The following is a 14,978-nucleotide window of genomic DNA, read 5'->3' as shown; positions in this document are numbered from 1 at the left end:
GCAGGAGAGAGGATGACATGTACCGAACAAGTGCTTCAAATTGAACAGTGTCTGGTTACAGCCAACCACCTCTTTTTTTTTAAAAAAAAATTATTATTATTGCAATATTAAGGGAAGGGGAGGAAGTGTGAGTGGTGATTATTTTTTTTTTTTTTTTTTTCCCCATGACCAGACTTTGCCCTGTAATCTCAGCCAGTTGAGAGAATGTATATGAAATTACTGAGACTCTGAATGCTAGCTTTTTCTGCCAGGGTTCAGAAGGTTATCTTACTGTGTCTTAGGCAAACAAGTGAGAGAAGAGAAGAGTGGAGAAATGCAACTGGACTATTTGATTTATTCTTGCTTTCAGCTTAGCTCATCAGAAAGAAGGAAACGAGAGAAGAACAATTTAATACAGAATTACAGGTTCAAATAATGTTTAATCATTAGCTTTATTTTCTGTGTAACCAATGTTTTAGGAAATAAGAATGTTTTATAATTATTTTGATAAAGACATGGACATTATAACGAAAATTTATATAGGGAAATGATTATAAAACACTCAAATTATACTTAACAGGAAATACAGTGCAGCAAGATACAAGAAGGCCAAGTTTCACTGGAATGTGATTCATTATGCAAGGAAATGAAACGGAAAGCATCTGAGGTAATGTATCCGTTGTAGCTATAATTTCTTCTCAGTGCTTCAAGAACAGTAGGATAAAATGACCACAGAATCATTTTTTCAAGGAAAAAAATACAACAGAAATAGATGTGCTGTTTAATAGCAGCTACTTTTTCAGACTTGCATGTGGCTTAGTGGGGAGAATTACACTATTTGTAGACAGTGTTAATTAACTCAGTGAAATACTATGTTAAAAAAACATTCTGTTATTTTCCTTTTTTTTAAAAAAAAAAATCTGTTAGAACTGGTCCTTTCCTCTTTGGCTGAGAACAAGTGATGATCGGTGAGGATAAAATGGCCAGTGCTGATGACTTGTGCTGTAGGGTTAGGGCCAGACCACTTCACAGGGCATTGTTAGACCTGCTCTTTCCTGTGAAAGTTTTGCAGCTGTTGAACGCTCAACTTGTTCAACATGAAGAGTGTAACCCTGTTACGCTGTCTTAGTTACCCTATACCAGAAGAATGGCAAGTTTTCAGCAATTGCACTGTACGTTTTAGCCTACCGTAAATGCAACTTCTCCCTATTTGGGCTGTTTTATGAAGTAAAGAAATTGCTGCGTGCTGTCACCCAGAGGGAAGGAATATCACCCAGAGAGAAGGAGTATCACCCTTGCTTTGATAAGCCTTTTATAAAAACATAAACAAAAACAATTGGTGCATAACTTACTTGGTTTTTATTGGTAAGTGTTAGATGTAATAAATGTACAACCCAAAAACTCAATGGGTAAAGCTGACTTTTGTCAGCTTCTGCTCAGACTTTCGGGATTGATTGCCAGGTTCTGCCAGGTACCAGATAGACCAAATCCTGCAAGTCTGCAAGCAGGTGAAATGCTGAGGCTCTTGGGATATACCTTTAGAAAACCCCAACCGTAACAAACAGTTCCAGTAAGGGTGTGAAGATAAGTTCATAGGACATGGAGTGAACTAAAGCACGGTGGATTCACAAGAGGCTGCGTGAGGTGGGACGCAGCCGCATGTGTTGGTGCGGTGCAGTGTGGTGTCAGCTGCTGGTTCACTTCAGCAGACCCTGGTTCACTCCAGCAGACCCTGGTTCACTCCAGCAGACCCTGGTTCCTGTTTCTCACCCCTGCCATTGTGATCCCTGGGGAGGAACGGTCCCATGCAATGAGCAAATAACTGGAAGTTTCTACTACAAGCAATGCAAGAGATACTGTATGGCATAACCTAGCTACATGTACCTTCCTCACAGAAGAACATGTATTTATTTGTTTGGGGTTTTTTATATGAAGTTCTATTCAAATTCTTACCAGGCACCTCTTTCTAGCCTGCGTTGACTTTTAAATAACATGCTAGAATGATCTCCTACTATATGCACTTGACAAAATAGTTTATTATATCAATTATTTTTCAATGTGTTGACTGGAAGAAGTCTGTTAAAAACTGCAGACATTTGCAAAGATAATCTAGTTTGCACAGTTGCAAAAAACCCATGAATTTCCAAAACCAAAGTGTGTTAACTCTTAATAAAACTCTTCCTGTATAGCACCTAGTGAGTAAGCACTTCTGAGGAACTGAATGTGGCTTTTACCGTAAATTTTATTAAATAAATAGTTCGAGAAATGTTTTTCCATACTGTGATTATAATGGTTAAGCTTCCCTCTACCTATGTATATTATAGCTATGTATCTTACACAGATAGGACCACAGGTGTAAAAAGCAGCTCTTCTGTTGTTTTTTTTCTACATTTGTGGGTCACTTTTTCGTTTGGCGCTGAAGTTCTGCCGTTAGATGGCAGTGAAATACCAGGAGGCTCGTTGTGCAGTTTTTTCCACACCAAACTGTGATTTCTGGCTGAAAAGGTCTTTTATACACTTTTGCAAAGAAAGACTCTGCCATTGTGTCTAGATTAATGAAATTCTCAGTAATGGTTTTATTTGATATACGGTTTAGCTATTAGAAATTGTCTGAAAACCTGCAAATAGAATGGTTCTATTGACCCTGGCCTCGGTGCACACTGTTGGAGCTACGGTGTGCTAAAGCATGGGTTGGTGTGCTTTCTCCTTAGTCATCAAGAGCTCTTGAATCGCAAATTGTTTGGAACAAATTCCACCTGCACAAACCATATTTAGTAAATTATTTTCACTGTTAGTATGCAAATCATCCAGTTATTAGAATCAAGACTGTTTTTCACTTCAAGTTATTAATCAGATTTTTACATCTAACTTATCTAAGGTAGTGATTCAGTGGCTGCAGTGCTAAAGGTCCAAGAAATGTGTACAAGAGGACATACACATATAGCTCCCCAGTATGCTCTTCCTCTTACTACTATTACTGTAGTGATCTCTGACTACGGGAGCCAGTGTCCTTCTGTGTAATGGTCTTTGATGGATTTATCTCCTGTTAGCATGCCTAATTGTTTTTCAGTCAACATAAACTTTTGGCATCTATAAATTTCCTGTAGCACTGAATTTCTCAAAAGAGCCAAATACTATGTGGGAATAGAATACTTCCCTCTGTTATGAACCAGCCTCCTGGTAATTTCATTTTATGCCTTTGCTTTTGTATTATGAAAAACAATTATTGATTGTTTATCCCTATTTGGCATCTTCACACTCTTCAAGATTTTGTGCCATTAGTGACCTGATGAATCCTAGTTATGCATCTCTTTAGATGGAAGCCGCTTCATCCTGCTGTCTTTTGTATATGTTCAGGCTTTACATTCTTTTGTTATTGGAGGACCAAAACTGAATGCAGGATCTAAGATTTAAGTGCATCATGTGTTTGCATACTGGCCTTTCTTTCTGTACCATTCTTTTCCTAATTTCTAGCAGTTAATTTGCTTTCTTGAACACTACTGTAGAATTATCAGTTGTAACTGCCTTGACGTCTTTTCATATGACTTTCTGATGATGGAGCATTTTTGATTACATTTGGTTTCCATTACACCAAGAGCTTTAAAGCAGTTTGGTTATGCATTATCCAATATATGTTGTATTTGGTACAAATACAAGGGGTTCCTTTTGCTCTAGTAGTCAGGGAATATTTGAAGTACTTGGAATGGAATATATGTGTAAATTATATACATATATAGGAATTACCTGTATGTGTAAAGCATACTGAATTGAGAATAAAGTTGCTGAAAACTTAGAATAACTGTCTTTAGGGATTTTCCTGGTTGTTAGTGATCAAACTATTCTTTTGGGGTTTTATATTTATCAGTTGAACTTGTCGAACTTGTCAAGTTGAAGTCAGAAGTTCAGTTTATAACCTTGTAGCATCCATTATATGTTCCACGTTTTCCAAATGTGAGATGACGCAGCTTTTTCTGAGAGCGTTTTGTAATCTGAATAAGTTAAGAGCTCACTTGATGGAGGTTTTGCTCACTCTTGCTGAGAACCATTCTATAGGAGTAACGATGACACTATAAGAGAACAGGTTTAGCTGCTGTTTACAGGAGTTGCTTATCACTTTCTATGTCTGGACAGATAAAAGAGGCAGAAGCCAAAGCTGCTATTGAAGAAGAGAAACGAAGACAACAGGTATCAAACTTTCTTCTTCCTCACTCACTTCTTCCCTCACCTTATTCTTGTTAGTAAATCATTTAATTTACATGCAACTAAAGTTGTGTAGTTTGTAATGTGATAGGCACAGTCGTTCCTGTCCATTGTTACCTTACTCTAACATGTGTTCTGTGAATGATTTACAGTGGTTAAGAGCCCAGATGTTTTGCCAAACAATATAAATAATTTTATGCAAAATGATAATCAGTTTAATCTTACATTATTATAACTGTGTATAGTATAGTTTGTTTTAAAAATACTAAGTACTCTTGATTTTAATCAAGCCCTTTATAATGCCATAAACTCCACAGAATTGCTGAATAACCTCCACAGGGATTTAAATATTGGGTGAAGCTTCCCTCCTCCCTCCCACCATGAAAGAACGAAGAAGCCTAAATGAGTCTTTGTCCTTCAGGGTCTCTGAGGGGGGAAAAACATGTGTTTACTGTAATTGCTGTTGTGGTGAGCATATGTTGTCGGCATTGTAATCCAAGAAGCTTCTGTGCCAGCTGCCTGGAGACACTAATACTAATCGTATTGCAGTCAATAACTGTAAGCTTGGTCGGTGGTGATGGGTAGGGTGGGTTTGTCATCTAGAGGCCACAGCTGTAATGCACTCCTTCCAGCCAGTTCATGCATGTGTGCCTGTGCCAGAGCATTCGACACCAAATCGTATTCCAAGTCCACTGTGTGCTTGCTGACCCTCCTTTTACTCAGTTATTCCAGCAGTTCTGTATTAGGTTATACTTGTGTTTTCATCTGGATGTCGCGCTCTGTTCTTATCGCAGCACACTGGTTCACTCCCTGCTTGAAAGGGGGCGCGGGAGGCGTACTCACAAACCCGATCCTCGTATACCCTTCTCCCAATCTCATTAGGATAGACAGTTTCTGTGGGTCACAACTTCCTTTATGCCTACTTTGATTTATTGCCTAGAGACATTATTAAAGCACTATGTCTACCAACCAATGCTCTAGCAAGGCCTGCTTTCATGTTTTGAAGGGGACTGCGTCTACTCATTGTGCAGGAAAAGCATGCGGTTATGTACCTGTTGTCCAGGGCACCAGGCACTGTTTTGTGATCATTGTGTAATGTTTATTGTTACATTCATGCCTCAGCTGTCTACAATATTGACACATATTGCCTTATACAAGTCATAGTCCCATCTAATTCTTTGTGTTCTTGAAGTTGACCTTGGAAATGCCAGTTCTAGGACATAGGTGAGAAAATGTAGCTTGCATACAGATGTCTGAAACGTTTTGTTAGGCAGAGGAAGTAATCTGTAACTGATGGTTCTGCAAGCTAAGTACTGAAGTGTACTAAAGGACATTTAAACATGTAATGCTTGCAATTCTAGGGCTAGAAATTCAAAGTTGCTGGTGTTTGTATTGGACCGATTGTGTTTTCGTTCATTCCGGAAGGCATCCCAGTTCCTAATGTTTCTGCCTCAAAATCACTTAACGTATAGTCCCTCTAGTAAAATCTCAGTAATGAGGCTTCTCTGAAACTGCAGCAGATTCTCTCCACCCACATAGTGTGCTACATTCTTTTTGTTGATTCTTCAGCAGTGACTGCTTCTCTATGCAGTCACCCTACCGTTGCTTTCTACTCAGACATTCACGGAAGTCTCACACTCCAGCAGTACCCTTGTGCAGTATATAGCAACTGCTCCTGCGTACATATTTTGTGATGGATGCCGCTTCAGGGATAGAAGACTTCACCTATATATAATCAAGCCTATTAAAAGGTTAATTATGAGTGGCCAGTTATATAGCACAACAATAAACAGTAGGACAACAACAGTAAAAAAAATAAGGCAAAACCAACTTAAAAAAAAAAAAAGGACAACAGTAAGTAATAAATAAGCTCTAGAATTGCACACAAGTACTAACCTCAGCTATTGCCACCTTTTATCTGGAATTGATTCCTTTCCAATTTGATCTCCTAATCTGCCATCTGGTGATGCAGATTGGAGGACATCACTATCATAGGGTGTTGGGTCACATTAAGAGCATATATTTATTGAGTATATTCCCTTCTGACAAAAGTTTGCATCTTGTACCACCTTCCTGATCTCATTAGCACATTTTTATATAGACAGTCCATCTGTTTCTCAGAGCTTCTTGAGACCTGTTTTGATTAATACTTCATTAAATCCTTTCTATAAAAACAAGTTAATGCTGTGGTACGTCTGCACATTTATATTTTGGTATTTGCTATATTTGGTAGCAGCTTCTGCTAATATCATTTACAGATGGAATCACTTGTTTCTTAGTGGAAGGGAGATGGCTTGGTTAGGCTTCTCGTCATGGCCTGAGCAGCCAAACTTTCCCTCTGCAACTAATTCAGAGGCACCGTATGAGGCCAGGGTTTTCACAATTGCTAGAGGTGGAAAAAAGGTCAGGGCTTTGATTATTTAACAATTCAGACCAAGCTCTCACTCTGTCCTACTCTAATGTAAAAGATTTGGTTAAATTTTCAAGCCAACTGGTAATAGTCAAGAGTTTCAATACTGAAAGTCAAGGCCTCAAACCTCAATTCTAATTTAATGAGCTGTATGAAAGATTTTTGTTTCCTTTTTTCTTAGAAAGAAAAATGTTTTAGCAGCTCCTCAGAAGTTACAAAAGTCAACCTTCCTCCCCTGTAAAATACAAGACCTGCAATTTCAGGACACATTTGTGTCTATACAGTCCCTGTTACTTGCATTCATTTAGCTACATTTTCCCATGGGGCTGCTCCTCCTTCCAGTGCAGGAAGAATATAGAGTGTATCACGTGAAGGAGCGAAATGCGGTACCTGAGCAACATTAAATTAGACGTTATTTGTTGAGTATGCAGTTTTAATAAATACATTTCATTTTACTTTTGATATGTATATACACAAAGCACTGAAGTTCTCACTCTAAATAAAAAGCTTGAGCTTGTTTAGCTTAAAAAAATTGGGGTAGTTTGAAAACTGGGCACAACCATTACTTTATTGTTCAGAGATCATTGAGGTGACACTTTGGGAATGATGACAGTTACATAAAATCCGTAGGTAGCTTTTCAAGGATAGTGATGGCTCCTTTCTCGTATTCTGTGCCCACGAACCTTTTTTCATTGTGTTTTGTTTTTTATAATGTATTTATTTTTAGCTGGGTTTTTATAAAGAGCACTAGGAAAGCAATTCAGTACCTGTTATATAATTGTTCGAGCCCTATATTTTAATTCAGATTACTGCAATTCATGAAGTGCTCTGCTTTTAAAACTTACAGATCACAAGCATATAATAACTATAGAAGCCCCAAATTTTATTTCGTGTCTGTGTAAAACGAAATACTGCCATATTACCTATAAAACCTTAAGAACTCTGCACTTGCCTCCAGATTTTGGATTTTGAAAAACTGTTTCATTAAAATACTTTGCTTTTCTAAAGGAGGATTAGCTAGTTGAAAGTAATCTTGTTTCAAATAGCAGGCTGTGGAACTCTGTCTGAACTTTTCTCCCATATCGTCAGAGACAGGCCAACAATTTCTGCCTTTATTAGGTACAAAGGAATAGACATCAAAATGGGTCCCTTTCTCCTGCTAACAGTGGTATCTGGCACAAGAAGGGAAGCAAGAACTGCTTTGTGAAACTCTGACAAATATTTGCTGTCAGTAAAGGAAGACCAGACATCAGGCACTCTTGAGTTCCAAAGGCAAATTGTATTTACTGGACTACTTCTCTGCCCATTTCCCAAAACAGTCTTATTCTTGTTTCTTTAATGCACCTACCTTATTGTCGTAGTCCCTCTCTTCCTGGCAGCGCTGCAGTAGTAGTCACGTAGATTTATTTCCTCTCGTGGCCAGGCTTTGTCTCTGTTCACTGTCCGTGTTTCCTCTGCTTCAGCTCAGTCTTGCGCCTTTGCCCAGCCAGTCCCGGCTTGCTGCACTCTGCTTCTTCCACCTTTCTTCTCTCTTTCCATTCATCTGGTCGCTCTGCTCCCTGGCTCCTTGTCTCATGGTTTTTCTACTAGCTGACAACTCTACCCAAAAATCCAGACAATCGTCAGCCTTTTCTGTTTTCAGTCTGTCTCAACTCTCTTTTAGAACATCTCTTCTGATTCTCTTACCAGCTAGATGGCTCCTCGTTGGAGTCTCATCCCAGCCGTACGCTCTCTGTTCCTGGCTGCCTAATTCCAGTTTGACTTCAGCTTTGTACCCTAAAATGAGTTTTGTCTGTATTCTCCCTTTTAAAAGGACGAGGAGGGGGATGAGGAACAGGGATCAGAGTATCCTACTGGTTGTTCCAGGCATCACCCTGAAACTGCTGTTCTGGGTGGAAGCTTGGCTTTCTTCTTATTTTTCCAGTTGCTTTGCTTCGGTTTTGGGCTAAAGGCCTGTGCTTTCTTTTGAAGGATGTTGTGTACCTACTATAGTCATTGATGAGTGACTGTGTTAAGTTACAGCACCTAACAATTAGAATCTTTTTGTGCATGTCTAAGATTATAGCTGTTAATCTGAAATTTAGCTGAGCATGCAAGATACAAAGAATTGGGGGGAAGATGATAGATTTTTATTAATTTACTTTTAGCAGAGAGTGAATCCTTATTACAGGGGGGGGAGGTCTTTGAAGATTTCAGCCTATGCTGTTATATATGTTGTTGTAATAGCTTAAATACTTACGAGTGCTTTTCTTTAATAGGAAAAAAAATGTATTTTTAACATATTTAATGGAAATAACAATCTCAGTTTGGCTTAACATATTCAGCCTGAGTTAAAAATCTAATGTAAAGCTTCAGTTGGCTGCATTTTTGGTGGTGGCTTTTATAGGAAACGAAACAATTGTTTAATACTTGGAAACAAAGTGCCTTGTGAGCATGGGATACAGTGCTACCATCTCAGCTGTAGGAGATACATAACTTCCATCGCTGCCAGTTATTTTTATAAAATGGGATGTTATTTAAAATCTTCACATCTCCTTGTTTTTAATTCTGACGCAAATGTCAACTACTTCTGGTTTTCTTCATCTAGGCTGAACTGGAAGCTTTTGAAAACAGATTGAAGGGGCGAAGAAAGAATAAGAGAAGAAAGGATGAAGTGGAAGTTGAACAATCATCGTGGCAAAAATATAAGAACCTCATTATGCTGCCAGTGTTCGGAGTTGCTGTTGTGATGGTTGCATGGCTCATGGTCTACAATGACTGAAACAACTCAATATTTAATATACCTCAGTTGGGCTTTAGGTAGCTATTATTCCTAGAATGTTAGTCTGCGTGTAACAGAACTTAATATGCATAGATTATGTATGTATACTATTTGCCAAGATAAGTGCAGAGGAGGGAAGAAATGTCACCTTTTGTGTTACTACATTCGCAGCACAAAACTGAATTCAGACACTGAAAGTAATAGTAGATTTTAGTCTACACAAGTGCTGATGTAATTCGTCTGACTGAGATCCGTTAGCATCTCTTCTATTAATATATTGTGTTATTTTTCCTTGTCTCCATTTCGTAACATTAAAAATAGCTTAGTATAAAATGCTTTACTGAACATTTGTTTCCTGTAAAATCAATTTAGTGTTTTATTGAAGATTAGTATTCTTATGCTAGTCTTTATGTTGTATCACACAATAATTTCTGTGCTTCATGACAGTTTTAATTATAACAACTAACGGGGAACTTCAGATCACTTTGGCTTGAATATTCTGGGGTCTCACATCAGAGCTTTGTTCAGGAAAAGGAAATACAAACTGTTTTTCAAGTCAATAGTATCACAAACAATAACATGCCCCCACCCTCCTTACCAACAGTGGGGTTTGGTTTTTGGTTGTTCCGTGCCCCCCACTCCCCTTCCCTCCCCGGTTTCCTCCAAATCAAACCAATAGGAAACTTCATTTAGTGGACAGATGGATACACTAAACACGGTTGTGAAGTAGTTCCAGGGTACAGGGATGTGTTCTCATCACTCTCCCCATTACCAACAGCAGAAAAGCAATTTGAAATTGAACTTAGAGCATCACTCGACTCTTTGTATAGATAAATGTCACATTTGGATATTTGCATAGGTGTGCAGAAATGTAATTGAATAGCGTAACAATACAATTATATGTCATTCTGAAGCCATCTGAACGGTGCTTGCTAAACATTTCTAGCTAATATTTCAAGTGTTTAAATGTTTTCTTACTGACAGCTTAGAATACCTTTCTTTTGGGATAGCAGTGTTGGTAGAACTGAAAGGTTTACCCAGCTGCAAGATTATTAGAGGAGCTACGCTGTCTCAGCTGAGGGACTGGAAGTTAAATTCAGGGCGGTGGAAATCAGAAAACTGAATTTTTAAACCTGTGCTGGAAATTTTATGCTGATACTTGAGTATTGTAGGTAACTGAAAAGGGCTTACAGGATCCTGTGAAAGATGAGGTACAAAGGCAAAGGGCATTAGGTTGCCCTTGTAATTCAGGTGTACAATTTCATCACAAGTCCTGCGAAAGCAGTGGCACCGTTTGTGTGAATTAATAGAGAAGATTGCAGTTTGTTTGAAAGCTCTTTTTGGTTGATTTTGGCCCACTTGTAAAGGGACCCAGTATTAATTTGAGCTGATATCCAGTGGTAATTATGGCTCAGCAGCAGAAAAAAAATAGAAAAGCTGCAAAAGGCAGTAGCTTTTAGATTGCGTAGATTGACAGAATGGGAAGAAAATCACTTTTCAATTTTTCACCTAAGTTTGGTGAACGATAAGAGAGCTACAGAAAACTCGGCAATATTTAGCATGGATTGGTGCTATTTGATAGTATTTTATGGGGGTTTTTTAACTAGATTTTAGAAATGTATACTACTTCTGTCCTGATTTGTCAGGCCATTAGTATGTAAAGTTGTAGAATTAATTGAAATTACAGTAGGAAATCATAGTTGCATCTCTGTTGAATTCTCTTATTGTCTAGTATAAGGAATAAACTGTTTTCCATATTGTTACTTTAACTCTTTTTCTATAATAGTAATGCCTTGAAGATAATTCCATAGAAGTGTTGCTGCTTTAATCAAGTGAGGTGATGCTGTTGTGTGACTGCTTATGCCAGTAACTGTCACTGAGAGAAAAAGAAGAAAGATTTTTGTTCAGCTGAAGTGAAACACGATGTGTTGTCTGAAAATACAAAAAGATACCTTTGTAGATGAAATATGCAGATCAACATGAATGAGACCATTGTGGAAACAGCTTTTATCTTACATGACTATAACTCATTTTTCTATTTACTGCTAGCTTTTTCTTTAAAACAAGTACAATGTAAAGTTTGTCTTTGCTTCTACAGCAAAGAGAAGAAATCTCTCTCTACAGAGCTATAAAAATGAATTGCACTTGAGTTATATGTTTGAGGTAGTTCTTAGTGTTCTTTTCTGCATATTTTGCAGTATTTGTGTGAAATATTGGAGAGGAAAAGACTTGCTTCTCATTGATCGTCTTTATTATAATAAGCAAGCACACCAGCCTTTAAAGATTCGTTCCATTCATACAAATGCATGTATGAGTAGGCATATTCCCTTTCTTAAAGGATATGTATCTCTCCTGAACCTCGCATATGCGAGACATACCTATTTTTGAAATTTTATTCAAAATAGTTCTGTATATCTTACCCAGCCATCTGAGTAATTTGCACTTTGTTGGTCTGCTTGCTGAACCAGATATTTGTTTCTTGGCATAAAAAAAGTGTGTGGGTTCGAGCAATCTGTAGTTTAATAAATCACTGGTTTCTATTTGCTCTTTAAAATTATTTTTATGGTTAATTTTTTGCCTTTTTTTTTTTTTTTTGGCTGGAGCTGCATGTTGCAAGCATGACAACCTTTGAAGTAAAAGGTACAGATAAAATCACCGTTATTCAGTATACATGAAAGATGGTAATTCTAGAAAGGAAATACTGAACTGAAGGTGGGGTTTTTTTCAGCAATTTAAATGTAATGAACTGTTACATAACGTAATAAGCAAATATTTTTTTGATTTTAAGTTTACCAAAAAATGCATATTGATAAGTATACATTAAAAGAAATTATGTAATCTGACCTACTGTTGAAGGGAAATTACAGACAAGCCTGATCATGAGGATACATAGCATGCAGAATAGCTATGTATAAAATGAAAAAAAACTGGGGAGTTTTTTGTTATTCTGAATGAATTCTGGTGAGCATTCATCTTTCCGCTGAACCATGGTGCTTACAAGTTGTCGATATATTTTGGATTGGAAACTCCTTGGACAAGTTTGTTCCCTGTAACAATTAACAAAGCCATTGTGTGTGTTAATTTAATGTAAAAACCAAGTCAGACAATAAAAAAAAAACCAACCAATAAACAACTTGAAAAATTGTTTGTTCTTAAGGACTGGTGTAGTAAAGCAGCAGACTCCTCCCGGGTAATGAGGACCAACATACTGCAGCAAGGTTTCGGGCATGCTTTTTGTTCCCCTCTCTGGCAGTGATGGCTCTTACTGCTCAGATTTGCGCCGGACTTAGAGTCCTGTTCCTTCATGTTACTGCTCTGACAAAATTGCGAGAATGGGTTGGGGAAGTAGATCGAGATGAAACAAATTGGAATGGACTTAGTAGATGGGGGGGTTTGGCTTCATATGGGGAAATAGAGCTAATTTATTAGACATTTGTCCTGACCTTAACTACTAGAGGAGGAAATGTTACTACACAGATAACACCAAAATTTGCTCATAAAAGCTTCTATGTTTGATTGTGGTGTTAAAGCACTGAACCCTGAGTTGACATTCTCAGTAGTTCTGGCTCCAAGGCATATCTGCTATATGCCAACTTTTCTGAGAGCAATGAGCCTGTGTGTGGTGGGGTTAGAGCACAGAGGCACCTGGTCTGAAGGACATTCCTGTGCCAGGCAGCGGGGGCTTGATGTGTGTGGTGGCTGCTCTCTGCTGTGTGCTTCAGGGTGGAGTCTGCTTGTGTGGACAGTCCGTGGGTGACCCTCTCCTTGGTTTCATTCACTTCAGATATCCCTCTTCTGCTTTGTCTTTGTCCCATTATTGGTTGTTATCTATGGGCATTTTAGTCACTCCCTTTTCTTGCTTCATGAATGGAAGTTTGTATTCGTGTCTGCCCTTATCATTCAATTATGTCAACCAATCACTCTAAAAGAATTATGAAATGAAGATGCTGTAGTGGTGTGTATTTAGTAGGAAGGGAAATGCAGGGTAAAAATTAGAAAAAATTAGGTCAAATCAATTATAAGATAATGAGACACGCTTGTTTCTTTCCACTAATGGTTACATGTTAATGAATTATTTGGACTCTGCATGAAAATGTTTATATGCCGTGCTACCAGAAGACAAGTTTCTGGTATGGATAGTGTATCGATGTGAGCTCTGATATATTAAAGTCAGTTGTAAGGTAGGCTAAATGGCAGCTGTCTAGAAAGAAGTTGTACTCTGAGGGAACTGTGGTTTAATTCAACCAAGTATTATTTAATCTAAATAATCGGTTCTCATGCAGTGATTTGTGTAAAATTACCAACAAAACCAGAACTCGGTTTAAGCTTTCTCCATGTGCTGAACACCGTGGCTGAACCTTGCAGTTGTGAAACTGCAATTTGAGTGGCTCCCCCATTTGAGGAAACTAGTATGAGATTAGGAGTCAAGATTGGTTTGGGGTTTGGAATTCACAGTACTACTGCCAAAGAGAATCGTATCACAGAATTTCATAGAATGGTTTGGGTTGGAAGGGACCTTAAAAGATCATCTAGTCCTAACCCTAAGAGGGAGTTGGCTATCCCAGGCCAAGCTGGCTTTGCAGTCTGAGCCATTCCTATTGTAATTTTTGACAAGGCCAACTAATTTCTGTAAAATACTGTAATAAGTAATGAATTATGGTTTGATTCCTCTTCTTATCAGCATTACAGAATGAAATATTTGTTGGTTTACATTAAGCAATTTGAAGGTTTTGCATAAATGCTCTTGCTTCTGTCCCTTTCCATGCTTTTCCTGTTATTTTTGCAATTGTTTGAAAACCAAAACCACTGCTTTCCTCCAGAGAGGACTTTGCTTGGTTGGGTAAAAAAAAATACAGGACTGAATTACCGTGAGCAGGAGTTACGTACAATGGCACTCCAGAAGCACAGAGCGCCCAGTATCTGCCCCATAAAATTTGCACACAAAAAGCGACAGGGCCTAAATCCAAAGGTATGGAAATATATCTGGAGAAGCTGGCAAAAAGCTAGGAAGAAGAGTTTGTCTTAGACATATAAACAAACTCTTATGTATGAGGGGCATCATCCTCACTGAAAGCCACAAGTGGTGATCGGGGGTAGAAGCCATATTCATCTTGAGGTGGTTGTTCACATTTTTGGGGTGTTTTCTGACTCGCATTTTGAATGACAGCATTTCAGAAGCACTGAAACATGCACAGTTAAAACGGGAAGCCTCTCGGGTTTACAAATGTCAGCTCAGAACCCAGTCGTGGTGCCAGTGACAGCGCTCTCTGGCTCCTGGAAGCGTCCTGAATTGCTTCTGTTCTGGTAGCCCCGACTTCTGCCCATCAACTGGGCATTTGGTTCTGTTGACTTTGTAATTCTTGGGTGGCACTTGTGAGCTCCGTTATGTAGGCAGACTTCAGTCACACTCGGTATCTTTCGATGCAGATAGAGAGAAGAGGGGACAAATGCATCAAAATGCAAGTCTTAAAAGCTGGTGTCTCGTGGGGGTGGGGCATTTGCTCTGTCATTTGCAGCTGCAAGCGGCACTTGTCTCTTGGCATGAGGGCTTTGCTTCAAGAGGTTTGTAACGACCAGCGCACCCCTCCGGCTCCCCAGTCGTTGGGGTCGGTCACGGCCCGGACAGGT

General features: G+C 38.6%; 1 protein-coding gene across 1 annotated transcript in view; it reads left to right on the top strand.

The window, feature by feature from the left end:
• NFXL1 (nuclear transcription factor, X-box binding-like 1) overlaps positions 1–9,648 on the top strand; it is a 45,257-nt gene extending 35,609 nt beyond the window's left edge. The window contains exons 20-22 of the mRNA XM_009885013.1: positions 560–646; positions 4,111–4,164; positions 9,177–9,648. Coding sequence (XP_009883315.1) covers positions 560–646; positions 4,111–4,164; positions 9,177–9,350 — 315 coding nt within the window. The 3' untranslated portion in view covers positions 9,351–9,648. The remainder of the gene's footprint in view (positions 1–559; positions 647–4,110; positions 4,165–9,176) is intronic.
• The last annotated feature ends 5,330 nt before the right edge of the window (positions 9,649–14,978 follow it).

The sequence above is a fragment of the Charadrius vociferus genome, unplaced genomic scaffold (genome assembly GCF_000708025.1).
Source record: "Charadrius vociferus isolate BGI_N301 unplaced genomic scaffold, ASM70802v2 scaffold134, whole genome shotgun sequence".
Taxonomy (NCBI): Eukaryota; Metazoa; Chordata; class Aves; order Charadriiformes; family Charadriidae; genus Charadrius; species Charadrius vociferus.
Note: the sequence above shows the minus strand (reverse complement) of the source record. Positions and strands in the feature narration are given on the sequence as shown.